The sequence below is a fragment of the Lactuca sativa genome, chromosome 8, assembly GCF_002870075.4.
Source record: "Lactuca sativa cultivar Salinas chromosome 8, Lsat_Salinas_v11, whole genome shotgun sequence".
Classification (NCBI taxonomy): domain Eukaryota; kingdom Viridiplantae; phylum Streptophyta; class Magnoliopsida; order Asterales; family Asteraceae; genus Lactuca; species Lactuca sativa.
In genome coordinates, this window is record NC_056630.2 from 3,313,533 (window position 1) to 3,327,325 (window position 13,793).

The 13,793-nt window shown below is 35.0% G+C and overlaps 2 protein-coding genes across 5 annotated transcripts; one reads left to right on the forward strand and one right to left on the reverse strand.

Annotated features, from left to right (window-relative positions):
- The first annotated feature begins 1,837 nt into the window (after positions 1-1,837).
- Positions 1,838-7,535, forward strand: LOC111920961 (histone-lysine N-methyltransferase ATXR7). 2 transcript variants are annotated; one of them, XM_023916529.3, is made up of 13 exons: positions 1,838-2,053; positions 2,740-3,226; positions 3,330-3,446; positions 3,518-3,952; positions 4,036-4,344; positions 4,478-5,444; positions 5,547-5,666; positions 5,735-6,144; positions 6,232-6,354; positions 6,438-6,518; positions 6,846-6,899; positions 7,000-7,151; positions 7,232-7,535. In XM_023916529.3, exons 2-13 carry the CDS (start codon positions 2,747-2,749, stop codon positions 7,251-7,253), a joined length of 3,270 nt encoding a protein of 1,089 aa, XP_023772297.1. In that variant the 5' UTR covers positions 1,838-2,053; positions 2,740-2,746; the 3' UTR covers positions 7,254-7,535. The 2 variants fall into 2 exon arrangements, with proteins under 2 accessions (XP_023772297.1, XP_023772298.1); XM_023916530.3 differs by lacking the exon at positions 1,838-2,053 and having other exon boundaries at positions 3,087-3,226; positions 3,323-3,446.
- A 3,798-nt stretch (positions 7,536-11,333) lies between these two features.
- LOC111920963 (peptide chain release factor PrfB1, chloroplastic) lies at positions 11,334-13,793 on the reverse strand. 3 transcript variants are annotated; one of them, XM_023916531.3, is made up of 7 exons: positions 13,479-13,790; positions 13,166-13,225; positions 12,883-13,103; positions 12,586-12,789; positions 12,126-12,341; positions 11,869-12,055; positions 11,334-11,798 (listed from the first exon to the last, which is right to left on the reverse strand). In XM_023916531.3, exons 1-7 carry the CDS (start codon positions 13,708-13,710, stop codon positions 11,506-11,508), a joined length of 1,413 nt encoding a protein of 470 aa, XP_023772299.1. In that variant the 5' UTR covers positions 13,711-13,790; the 3' UTR covers positions 11,334-11,505. The 3 variants fall into 3 exon arrangements, with proteins under 3 accessions (XP_023772299.1, XP_023772301.1, XP_023772300.1); XM_023916533.3 differs by having other exon boundaries at positions 13,166-13,230; positions 13,479-13,789; XM_023916532.3 differs by having other exon boundaries at positions 11,473-11,784; positions 13,479-13,793.

Below are 13,793 nucleotides of genomic sequence, written 5' to 3' on the forward strand. Positions count from 1 at the left end.
ACACCCTAATAATCTCTAACATTCGTATAAGATGATGACAATTATTATTTTTTATTGCAACTTCTCTTTATATTGATTATCGGATGTGGTTTGAGTTATGGAATGTTGCGACTGAGGGGATTCCACATTGTGGGGCGTTGGAATTCATTACAGAAGGAGGCATGATTTATTTACTTTATTGGGTATTGATGGAACGTTTAATTCTTGCTCATGTAAATCGATAAATATTTTACAATATGTTCTTTTAACCTTATATTAGGATCTTTTTTGGAAAAAAAATTGCTTTTAATATTAACCTTTGAAAAAAAGGTTCATATATAGCATCATACTCTTAAAAATGACTTTTTTTTTTATTATTTTTGGTTGATATGGAAAGTTATATTTTTTGTATATTGAAGCTCATTTAAACGATTGTTTTCTGGAATAAAAATCATTAATAGCATTAAACTTTGCAAAAAAGTTCATTAATAGCATCGTAGTTTCAAAAAATGACTTTTCCATATCTAGAACAATTTTTTTTCTACATTAGAGCTAATTAATAGGATTTTTTTGAAAACATTTTATTAATGGAAAATACATTTTCATTTTCTTTTACGTAATAAACCATTTATGTAAAAAAAATATTTCAAATATGGACCATTTGTGTACTTTTGTTCACATGTGAACCATTTATGTAATATATAAATTTAATTGTTAATTAGTAGGTCATTAATATGACAATTTTATAGGGAAAATTTGTTTTTAGTATTGAAATTTGCAAAAAAAAAAAAAAAAAGTAGAATGATAACAATATATTAATTTATTTTGTGTGTGTGTGTGTGTGTGTGTATATATATATATATATATATATATATATATATATATATATATATATATATATATAACACTTATGAGTTCAAATTGTATCCATCATTTATCTATCCTTTGAAAATCATCTTGATGATCAATCATATTTTCAAGATAAAGCTATTTTGGTCCCTACAAATGAAGAATTTGATGCTACCAATGACTACATTCTAGGATTGATGAAAGATGAAGGGAAAACATATGAGTTCAAATTCTTTATGTGATACAGAGTTACTAGGTTTTTTTTAGGAATCAATTTACTCTTCGGTTGTGTTGGACATCTAGAATTTTCAACCATAAACTTAGACTAAAAGTAGGTGTTCCTGTCATATTACTTTGTAATATCGACCAAACCAAAGGACTATGCAATTGTACTAGATTATAGATTGTTAGGCTTGGAAGAAACGTCATTGAAGCCTGAATCATATATGATAGATTCTTTATGGAGACTATTTATATACCTTGCATGAATTTAACTCCGTCCAATGAAAGAATCTTATTCTGTTTTCAGCGGAGGCAATTCCCTATAGTAGTTTATTTTGTTATCGCCACTAATAAAAATCAATGACAATAATTATCAAATGTTGGATTATACGTGCATAAGCTTGTCTTCACTCATTTTCAGTTATATATTTTTTGTTTCTCGCGTCACAAGTGAAAAGGGATTGAAGGTACTCATATATTACGAGGAAGGTTATCCAACTAATAAAACAAAAAGTTATGCTTACAAAGAGGTCCTTCAATTATTATAGATATTCAAGTGTTTCTTTGTTTTTTTTCAAACATTTAAATGTTAGCAGTAATGTTAAGTCTGTTTATGTTACTTTATTTTTTTATAGTGTCAACTTTTTTATACATTTACATTTACATTTTTATATGTTCCCCGCGTTATACGGGGGTCATAATCTAGTTTCCACTATAATACAAGATATAAGGACCATTTATGTAACATACTCTTAAATAGTTAAATTCATCAAATACTTGGGCGGTAGGTTTTGTTTGCTGGGCTTGAATAAAAAACCCAATAATTTTTTTCGCAATCATCACAAATTCTGAAATCCACAATACATTACATGCTTCTCTCATCGCTTCCGTTTCTCTTCGGCCTTACCCCAATCGACATCATCGCTGGATCCGTGAAGATTGTGAAAGCTTTTGCCGATTCTAGCGATAGAATCTTTTGGACGAGGCTGATCCATTGAAGGAGGTAGCTGTTTGTAGTCAATTAACTAATCGTAACTTCTTTTATGATTGCACAGAAGTTTCGTAATCGAATGGCAGGTTTTTGTAATCGAAAAGGTTTTCTTACGGTTTCAAGTATTGACCATAACAGCTAGATGTTTGCAATGTCAGTTCTTTGGATTTTATTGTAGAACTAAATTAGGGTTAGATTGGTTTTCTTGGAGACGTGTAACTTAATCATACGTGATTCAAAATTTGTAGCTATGTATGAGTTGAACGTTACTCCAGTCTTTTAATTTATTACAGAGAAATTAAAAGTAAGACTTGCTTCATTTTTGTTGGTAAAGCTCTGTACTTATCTGAGTCGTTGGAGGGTAAGAAAATTCATTTGAACCATACCACTGATGTTGGAGATGAATAGCCTTTGCTGCCGTAGTTATAAAAATGTTGCAGTGCAATCTTTAATTTCTGGAGGGAAGCGTTTCCTGTATTTTGTTTGTGGTTGTCAATGTAACTTCTTGATTGTATTTTAACTGAACTATAACATACTCTCAGAATCACCCACCCCAGATGTAATGCAATTTGTTGGGTGTAAATACTCTTCTAGAAAGAGTTAAACGTCTCAAGACACTATTGCTTCATAGTATTATGCATGTCTGTATGAGCTCTTGAATTCTAACAGTTGTGATATTCTTCCATCTGTGACACAAGGTGATATATGCAGTCTGCAATGGACACGACCTGCCAGACAAGTGGCAGTAAAGAAAATGCTCTCCACCTTAACGATGGTACCAACAAAAGTCAAGTTGGGTATGCCCAGCCTGCATATGTGAGTGGGTGGATGTACATCAATGAACAAGGACAATATTGTGGTCCCTATATACAGGAACAGCTCTATGATGGTCTATCCACTAGCTTCTTGCCAGAGGATCTTCCTGTGTATCCCATCTTGCATGGGAATTTAGCCAAACCTGTGCCCTTGAAGTACTTTCAGCAATTTCCTGATCATGTTGCCACAGGCTTCGTTTATTTAAATGCTTCTTCATCAATTATTAATCAGAATTCTGATAAGTATCATGGGAACATTAGCACAGATGGTAAGAGAGAAGAGGCCCATAAAGATGCAGTTAATTCCACATCCATCCAGCAGTTGCAGATATCTGAAGCAGCTAACTCAACTTTATTGCATCCATCACTGGTATTACTAAAAAACGATTCTAATGCTTTGATTCTCCAAACATCTCATATTGATTCTAATGAATTAACTTACTCATCTATTATGTGTTGTTGGGAGACTTCAGACAGGTGAAGAATCATGCTGGCTTTTTGAAGATGATCAGGGAAAGAAACATGGTCCCCATTCTCTTATGGAGCTTTATTCTTGGCATCATTATGGATATCTCCATGGTTCAGTGATGGTAAGACATGCCTAACAAGATTGCAAAGCTTGATGTAATCTAATTTTGATGTTGATATCGACATTCTGTAGGTACATCATTCTGAGAGTAAAGTTAAGCCCTCTAATTTGCAATCTATTGTCAACTCATGGGTAACTGCTGGACGTGAAATAGATCATTCTAAATACAACGGCTCTTTAACGGATTTTGTTTCTGATATCTCTGAGGAGGTCTGCTCCCAGTTACATTCTGGAATAATGAAAGCAACAAGAAAGATTGTTTTGGATGAAATAATAAGCAACATAATTGTGGAGTATGTGACTGCAAAGAAATCTGAGAGGCCTCTTAAGCATGAAGAGTCCAGTCAGATTGTCAAAACTATGGATTTTGCTCCCAGTAAAGAAGTACCTGAAAACCAGGAGTTGGAGGGCTGTTGTGGTGGTGAAGGAGTGGCATCTCTTACTGTTCATCATAAGGATGAAGAGTCCAGGCAGACAGTCAAAACCTGCTTACGCGATGGCATAATGGTAATTTTTTTTATCCACTTTGTTTTAGTGTTGCATGATATGCTTGGCTCTAAGTTTTATCTGAACAATATGATACAAACCAGGAAGTGGGGGACTACTCTGAGAGTGAGGGAGCAGCATCTCTCAGTGTTCACACACAAACATCCCCTTCAAATCATGATGAGCCTCTTGGATGCAAGAACTCTAGAATTTTAGAAGTTTTTTGCAAAAAGCTCTTTGATTCCTGCATGAGAGTCATCTGGGATGCAGTTGTGTATGATTCAGTAGAAGATCGAGTATCTGTCTGGAGGAAGGAAAAACTGGGGTCCAACTCCAGCTCTAATGAACTTGTTGAACATCAAATTTCACTCGATGAATGTCACGAGTTGACTGAGATTTTACCTGTAGAAGATGTAAGTTCTCTCTCTCTCTCTCTCTCTCTCTCTTTTTTTTTTTTTTTTTTTTTTAAAAAAATGTTTATGTACTGCTTTTCTTTTCTGTTTTGTTCCATTCAAGTCATGTATCAAAATATCTATAAAATTGCAGGAAGAACAAGAGTCTTCATCTTCTAAGAATGAATATCCCCCTGGTTTTGAAGAAGTTGTTTCGAAAGCTGATTGTATAAAGGAAGATGAAAGGTGTTATGACTTGGAACAACATATAATGGAAGGTGTAGAAAATGACCTCCATTTATCTGCAAGGATGTCTTTGCATCAGTATATTGAGAAGATTGTGGATAAGGAAGTGAGGAAAAAAAGAAAAGCTCAAATGAAGGCATCTGGAATGCCTTCATCCAGTTGGTTCGCAAATGCTTTCAAGAAAGTATATTCACATGAAGATATTGCTCAGGAGAATTCTAGAATCATTGTTCCGGAAGCATGCAAATTTCGCCCTTCAAGGGCAATGGAATCTATACCTAAGATGGAGGTTTATGTTATCATGGCAGCATGTAGACAGAAGCTGCATGATATTGTTCTCAGGGAATGGTTATCCATATCTTTGAGTTATGCTATTAATAAACATAATAAATCGGTGTCGGTGGATTATGCTATTAATAAACATAATAAATCAGTGAATTATGGTATTAATAAACATAAAAAACCGGTGCCGGTGGATTATCATTATGCTACTAATAAACATAATGATTCGGTGAATTATGGTATTAATAAACATAATAAGCCTGTGCATATGACAAACAATAGAAGGAAAGAGAAGGCTGTAGAGTCTGTTTCTGCATATGACAAATACATAGAGCAGTCAAGGAATGGTCAAACCTCAAGATCTTCTGAACCATCTATTGCCAATGCAAATTATACTTATTCCCGGTCAAGAAAGTCAACGAAAAGAAAGTTTGCATCTTTATCCGGGCAATTGAGAGCTGAACGATTGGTCGAGGATCTATCTGCTGCTACTAAACAATACCATGTTCCCAACTTTCATGGAGTTCAATCACCATATAGTAGTAGTATGTCATTTCATAAGTCTTTGAAGGGTGTTTCTACTGTAAGTCAAGGTACTTGGTTTGATTTAATTCTGGTCTGGTCATTTGCAGTGTTTAGGATCACTATTGTTATATACACTAAGATCAATTATTCTATTCTATTTATTTCCCTAGATAATGGCACAAGTGTCCATGGTGTAAAATTCAACACACAGAAACAGAATGATCCATATTTCACTGCGAATGCTTATAATGCTCAAAAGGCTGGCAGTTTGTCCAAAAATGTTGCAAAATGTAAGTGTATGCTTCTTTTCTTGTTTTAATCTGCTACATTGTTGATCTTGTGTTGTGTTTTACAACAGCACTTAAACTCCGTAAACTAAAGAGGAAGAGCTTGGATGACGTGGCAGAACAATGCTCTGTGAAAGCTCCCAAATTATCCGTCAGTGGTACTGCTTCCAAGAAAGCAGCAGCAGATACTGATCCACTTGCTATACAGCAGATTCAAAATAAAAAGTTGAAAAAATCCAAAACGTATCCCTTATCTTTTGGATGTGCACGTACTTCAATCGACGGCTGGCAATGGCATAAATGGTCATTACATGCAAGTGCTTCTGAAAGGGCGTGTGTTCGAGGAATTTACAAAAATACCCCTTCAGAGGCACATTTATCAAATGTGAAAGGGTTATCTGCCAGAACAAACAGGGTGAAAATGAGAAGCCTTCTTGCTGCTGCAGATGGTGCTGACCTGATAAAAGCTAATCAGCTAAATGTAATTATAGGATACAAATCACAATTCCTTTTCAAGCTTATATCACCATAAAAATTAAAAAATTTATGTTGTGATTTTTTTTTTCAGGCAAGGAAAAAACGGTTACGTTTTCAAAGAAGTAAGATACATGATTGGGGTCTTGTTGCACTTGAGCCAATTGAAGCAGAAGATTTTGTTATTGAATATGTTGGAGAATTAATTCGTTCTCGAGTAAGCTTGCCATTAAATATCTTTTTCGCTTTTTCTTTAATTTGATTCTTACCTTGTAATTCCATTTTTTTTTATTTTTTCAGATTTCTGATATCCGTGAACAACATTATGAGAGGATGGGAATTGGTAGTAGTTATCTTTTCAGATTGGATGATGGTTATGTGGTAAGATATTACATTTTTGGTCCATGAGTATAGGTGATATTTGCAATTTTGGTCCTGTATTGAGGTTCTTGTATTGTTTTTGTCCTTGTTCCAAGTAAAATGACTGCTGATTTATGCAATTTTGTTCCCAAAACTATAGTCAGTTTACTTGGAACAGGTACCAGAACCAAAAACGTTGCAAAAACCACTAGCATAAGGATCAAAATTGCAAAAATCAGCTATACTTTTACTTGGGGACCAAAAGTTTGCTCCACTCTGTTTATCTAGTCTTATGTTATTGTATGTATACCTTGGTAGTTAATACTGGTAGGTACAATTTGTGTATAGGTTGATGCGACAAAGCGTGGGGGAATTGCTAGGTTTATAAACCATTCATGTGAGGTAAGTAACATGGTTTTTGTATTATTAATTTACTACATATGATGTACTAGAATTGCATGCACATTTGATATATATATGATTTTTTTTTTAATTGCTGCAGCCTAATTGTTATACTAAAGTTATAAGTGTGGATGGTCAGAAAAAGATATTTATCTATGCAAAAAGGGCGATAGTGACAGGAGAAGAAATTACATACAATTATAAGTTCCCATTGGAAGAGAAAAAGATCCCCTGCAACTGTGGCTCTAGAAGGTAATCAATTAAGTTTTTAAAGTGAATTATACGGTATAATTTATATAAATTATTTTTCATTTATTTATCTGTGAATGTAGATGCCGTGGATCAATGAACTGACAATTTACAAGCCGAGCCGGTGATAATTCTTTTTTTGTTAGAAGTAGAAGATGGACAACCGATTCATGTGCATATATGTCTCGGTTGCAGATGAGTTTCTCTTCTTAAATTCTGTAAATATAGTCAGTCAAGTCAAATTCTTTTTTTGGTCAATTAATTTTGTGTTTATATATTTTATTTACACTCTAATACCATTTTGTACATACAGACATGCCTCAAAAAATGACTCATCACATCACAGTTGATAGTTGATACGAAATATAATCTCTTTAGATGATTCAACTCTTTGTTTTTTTTTTTCCTCATTTTTTGTATGCTTGTTTTTTTGGGAGTGGATGACATGTATAACTAGATAAATTTTGTGGTAGGATGAGAATAAAACAAAGAAATCGCTATAATATTCTCAAACTAAAAAACTACCATTTGGCATGTTTTTTAACCTTTGAGTTTATTTCTAATCGGACAACCTCTTTCATTCAAGTGGGCTTTCATATGTTGTTCATGAATAATCTTACTAAAAGTTTATTTCGATCACATGCCAGCTTATCAAAGCCCCAAAATGATTAAAAAAAATAACAATATAAAATTCCTTCGTTATTTCACCATCCTTTTGTCTTTACTAAAAAATTGGTGTATTCGGAAATAAATCTGAGAACGTTCTTTTCTTGAATAGTTTTTGGTGAAAGCAGAAGTGCAAATAAAGTAGCGATGTTATCTTTTATTTACCAGCGTGAGCAAGTTGTTGTTTGATGTGATAGTAATTCCTAGTTTTTTCTTTTTGTTTGCTTGAATTTTTTTAGGCGGAGACATAAAATTGGTTTCGTTTCAACCTCGGGGGCAAAGTTGGTGTTTTACAACCAACCAACCAACCAACCAACCGTCTGGTATGATTACTCATTTCTCTTGCAACATTTTTTTCCATCCTCTCCTAGTATATACTATTATGCTTCCCGAGGGTTACCGATCTCTTTCACAAAAAAAAAAAAAAAAAAAAGAGAAAAGATTACATGGCGGCATGATAAAAGTAACCAATTGAATTTGAATGCAAACAAAAGTATCAAAACAACCGAGTGTAGAGATCAAAACACAATCACACCTACCAACCGATTTTGTTATGCTTACAAGATATGGCCTAATGGGACATGATGAGCTTTTTTGAGAAATTTTATACGAGTCGAGTAGGACGAGAGATGGATGACAAGTCTTTGTCCTAGAAAAAATTTGAATATTTTGTTAGTCCCGGAACGTAATATGACTGACATGTTATGGAGTAGAAGATGGGTCGTCCATATTGTTGAGCATCTCAACTAACTAACTACATTGATCAATACAAGTTCAAGTCAAGTGTGGGATGGGCCCAAGTATATGTTATTTCTTTTGAATCCGCTAATGAAACGTGAGTGGAATCTATAACTACTAACTCGTCTGTACAAGAAGATAAGAAATGGTTATTAATTTGTGTATTTATTCTCTCATCCAAACAACAAAACAAAAGCAAAACCATTATTACTTATTGAATGGCAATTTAGTAAGATAGAGATTGTTGTTTTGTGAAACAAATGGGGAGAATTAGTGGGGTGAATAAGCTTCCTTGGTATTATGAACATGGAGTTGTAGTATTATTAGACTGATTTTGAAAAATTTGTATTTGTAAACATGATATGATATATGTTTAAAAGTAACCAAACCTAATGGATCTGATCCGACCTTAGCTCAAATGGAAGAGTAGAAGGATAACTTTGATGAGTAAAATCTGAATATATGTTCTCATTCTTGTAATCCTTTTGGCTGTCGGTTCGAGTCCGACAGGTCGGTCGGTTTGTTTTTTTGCATATATAGCAAATTAATTATATCAACGTTGTAGTTTGTTTTTAGCAAATGGAACAACAAACTATTAAGATCTATCTATCTGTTTTGTGACCTATAAGTAATGGAAAGTAGTCGAATCCTCCATGAATTGTAATGTAGTAGTATATCCAAAATGATGATCCTTTTAAACTTCAAAAATTATGTGGGCGATGGCTTCTAAAAAAAAGAGGTCCAGTTTGCGCATAAATAAATGTAAATGGTTGCAAGGCTAACTAACCTTCAACTCCATCTTTTGACATGACTAAGATGGTGGTATTCGGTTGATGGTCAAGTATCTCTTGCTATCTAATATTTGAATGTTGTGATGTGAATGTTGCTATCTAGTATTTATGAATGAATCATAATAATATTAATATATAAACAGTTTTAAATTGTGAGTGTTGGGCCATGTCTTGTGGAGTTGTGGTTAAGAAAAGGGTGCCCCACACGCCAAACATGGGGATTGGGGAAGGGGGAAACAAAACAAGCTGTTTGAAGTTTAAACACAAAAACTAGCAATAGCATGAGGAGATAGAGAAGAGATGTACTCTGTTTTGTAAAAGTATGAATTTTCATAACTAGTACTAGTATATTATTATGGATTGAATATGCGTGCTGGTAAAGAAGATTTAACCATCCATCTCAATCAAATCGAGTAAGATGGATGGTTATATGAAATTATCTCAACTCAAAGAGGGATGACTAATGTGTACTATAATATCAGTTGCTTTTTTTTTAATAATAATAATAATAATATGTAAGTTTAAGTTCCAATAAGGATTGCATTTATTGTGGGTGGGGTGGGAAAGTATAAGAGGCTATCTCATATCAGCACCGGTGAAAAGGTGGTGAAGAGCATATCACATTATCAAGATAGTCACTTTACAACATGTTTACTAACCCTGGGACGGTGTTCACTAGTGCAAACCTCAACTCCACAATACAATCACTAGCTTTTGGGGTTCACCGTTGAAAACCCACATCACATCCATGTAGATTATCATGCGTAAAAAAGGTTACATACCAAGCAGCCTTAGTAGCATTTGGATTTGGATTGAACTATATAAATAGTAGTAGCTATGTTCCATGAAACATCATCTTGTTTTTGTTGGAATAAAACTAGAAACACCCTCCATATTCATGCATGGCATGGTACATACATTATCATCCGAAACGAGTACAAGTTAAATTGTTTATGTCCTTTTAAGAGTTGCCACCTCTGAAGTCTAATACCTCTGATGTCTAATTCATATGATAACTTATCATCCGAAACGAGTACAAGTTAAACTTGTTTATGTCCTGTCAAGAGTTGCCACCTCTGATGTCTAATTCATATGATAACTGATGTGTGTTTGTATTCATATCACTGGCCGCCTCTATAGCCTAACTGGTTTGTTTATTTGGTTGACACATGACCAACACGTTGCATGAGAAAGAGTCCAACACCACCTCCTATAGTTATGAAAGCTTCCAAATGTTACATGTCGTATTCCATTTAGTTAGTAGACCACATTCACTATTTTGCATTGCTAGTCGGTGGATTGGGGTTAAGGGATTAATCGGCTAGGCGGTGATAAATCGGAAGATTAATCGGGGACCATTAATTGCTAATACAACATTAATATGATTAATACAACATTAATGATTCCACAAATGGTTTCTATTGAATAGAATTTCTTCAAAGTGTTAAAATTTTATCGTTTTCTACTATTTCAGCCATTTTTTTGCAGGGATTAATCGCTAGACACACTCTAATCGGTCAGGTAGCGACTATAGATTAATCGGAACCTAATCGGGATTTTTACAACACTGGTTATTTATATGAATGTATTTGGATTAGGAATGGAATGGAAAAGTTATGTTTTTAGTCTAATTTCTAATCTTGTTCTTGAGGACTAGCCATCCATAATCAGCTTTATCATCTATCTTCATCTTAATTCTTGGGAGATTGACTATCTCGAATTGGCTTCTATTAGTAACCAAAACCATAACAATAATTAGTAGCTGTTATTTAATAAAGTGGTTGCCATTGCATTTTGCGTGCATTAAGAAAATGGTACATTATTATATATTTTTTGAAACAATTTTGTTTTTTTTTTGTTCTAGTAGATTTATCTATTTCCAAATCTACATAGAAAAAACATAACCCAAATAAGCTCTTTCCTAGATAAATTGAAACTTTTTGATGATTTTATTCAGCATTGGATTGGAAAACCAAGAAGCGAGCAGCCATTTTGTTGATAAGCCATCCTTCCTAAAATCAGTTGGTTACAAGAGTTAATGAATGTCGGTACCTTACAGTTAAAGTAGAAGTAGCATGGGCGCTGAAGAAATACAACATATACTCATATACATAATAAAGAAGAAGAAGGGAACAAAACCTAATAGAAGGTTTGGTAATCAATTAATTGGACATGGACTCGGTGTATTTGTATCTAAGATAGGCTTTAATAAAAGGATCCAGCTCACCATCCATTACAGAGACAATATCAGTGGTCTCATACCCAGTCCTCACATCTTTGACCAGCTTGTACGGGTGGAACACATAGTTCCTTATCTGCTGCCCCCAATCCGCCTTCACCGCGTCTCCCCTTATCTGCTTTATCTCACTCGCCCGTTGCTCCACCGCAATCACCAGCAGCTTCGCCTTCAAACGGCTCAATGCTTTGATCTTGTTCGCAAGCTGTGACCTCTCCTCTAAAAACAAATTTATTTATTTATTTCCTTATTTATTCATTTATAAATAGATATCCATCAATATACCCACCCGTGCAGCGGACGGTTACCCCCGTGGGAATATGCGTGATCCTGACCGCGGTTTCAACTTTATTGACATTCTGACCGCCACTCCCCCCTGCTCTTGAAAACCCAATCTGCAGATCTTCTTCCGGGATCTCCACGTTTAAAGAATCTTCGGGAAGAAGGGGCATCACTTCTACACCGGAAAAACTTGTCTGGATCCAGACAAAGGCTAATTTAGTAATAGTGTCATTGATACAAAGTGTGTGGGATGGAGGAATGTACCTGACGAAGACCTTTTGAATTAAAAGGAGACTGTCTAACAATTCGATGTGTTCCTTTTTCTCCTGAAAGATATCCAAACGCATATCGACCTTCCACCTCTATTGTCGCTGATTTGATCCCGGCTTCTTCCCCCATTGACTTCTCAACCACTCTTGTTTTGTATCGTTGCCTCTCTCCCCACCTTACATACATCCTCAGAAGCATATCCGCCCAATCCTGCACTCAACTCAAAATATCATCATCATCATCTTATTCTACTATTCCTTTCTACTTTAAAACACTCTTACCCAACCTAATTATAACAATCTCATTCCTATACAACAAACCAATTTTCAGTAAATCCTTCAAACCCTAAACAAAAAACAATTCAAAGTACAATCAATGCTCATAACCTAAGCCATAAACTTTCACTATGGTTTTAAGTTGATCCAGATCCAGAGGTGTGTTAGTGTTACATTACCTGTGCATCCGTACCACCAGCACCAGCTGTTATATTGATAACAGCACCTTCCTTATCGTAGGGCCCAGAAAGAAGCTGACTCAGCTCAAATTTATCTAACGCTTTATTCAGTTCTTTCACGATCGTAGCAGCCTCTTCAAGAAGTGCAGTATCAGTTGAATCCATCTCTTCTGTAAGGTTAACTATAGTTTCTGCATCATCAATCTAACATATCAATGTAGAATGTACCATGTCAGTGTAAACTTTCTTTTTTTCAACATGATGCTTGATTGGAATTCGGAAATAAAAAGATCGAACCTGGTCTTGGAACTCCTTGAGAAGATTCATCTTGTCTTTGATATCCGTGAGAGCCATTAGTGTTTGTTGAGCTGAGCTACGATCATCCCAAAAAGAATCACTTCCTGTTGCTTTTTCCAATTTAGCAACTTCTTCTCCTAGTTGCTCTAAACCAGCAGAAGCCCTAATTTCTTCAACACGTTTGGAGGTTGCCTCCACATCCTTCCTCAAACTATAGAAATCTGTCGCAAAATATTATAAATCAATGGCTAATGCAAGTAGGAATAATACACTGTATCATTACCTTGCATCGCCCATACACCTGTTTCACTGCTCACTCCTGCATCTGGTGTTGCGAATAAAACTGAACTAATTCCAAATGCCAAACAAATAGAAACACAATTAGCAATCATGAAAAGTTACGGACGAATAAACCAGATAGACGTGAATTTGAAGAAAGGAGGGACTTCCAAAAACGAACTAAATGATCCCCAAGTTAAAATTAAAGGTTCAATCTCATAGAAGAAGAATCTTCGTGTGGAAGCCATTACCAGATTGTAATTGCAAAAACACAATTCCCTTTAAGACGTTTCAATACTAAAAGATAATTATGTTACCTTTAGAATGACAAGAAGAAGGTAGTGAGAGGGGTGTAGACAAAGGGAAGACTGAATGTGAATAAGGGAAAGCAGCAGCTACGATGGGCTTCTCTGCGCGGCAACGAAAGGACGGTATGCTTCTATGTGCAGTGGGTGATGGTGACATCGATGAAGTTCTCATCGCTGAGAAGTTTTGTGATTGTAGCCTGTGGTCAGGAGGTGATACGAAGCTATGAACAACGCTTTCCATGGAGAGAGAGAGAGAGAGAGAGAGAGAGAGAGAGAGAGAGAGAGATGAAGGGGATAATGCAACGCAGAGGTTTAGTTTTGGGC

Bases quoted from the DNA above. Each gene is read 5' to 3' on its own strand.
- LOC111920961 (XM_023916529.3), top strand. From the start codon at position 2,747: ATGCAGTCTGCAATGGACACGACCTGCCAGACAAGTGGCAGTAAAGAA. The intron at 3,447-3,517 runs GTAAGACATGCC...GACATTCTGTAG, and splicing joins ATCTCCATGGTTCAGTGATG to GTACATCATTCTGAGAGTAA. The intron at 5,445-5,546 runs GTACTTGGTTTG...TTATTTCCCTAG, and splicing joins TGTTTCTACTGTAAGTCAAG to ATAATGGCACAAGTGTCCAT.
- LOC111920963 (XM_023916531.3), bottom strand. From the start codon at position 13,710: ATGGAAAGCGTTGTTCATAGCTTCGTATCACCTCCTGACCACAGGCTA. The intron at 13,226-13,478 runs GTAACATAATTA...GAATTAGTTCAG, and splicing joins TTCTTCTTGTCATTCTAAAG to TTTTATTCGCAACACCAGAT. The intron at 12,790-12,882 runs GTTCGATCTTTT...TTGATATGTTAG, and splicing joins TCAAGGAGTTCCAAGACCAG to ATTGATGATGCAGAAACTAT.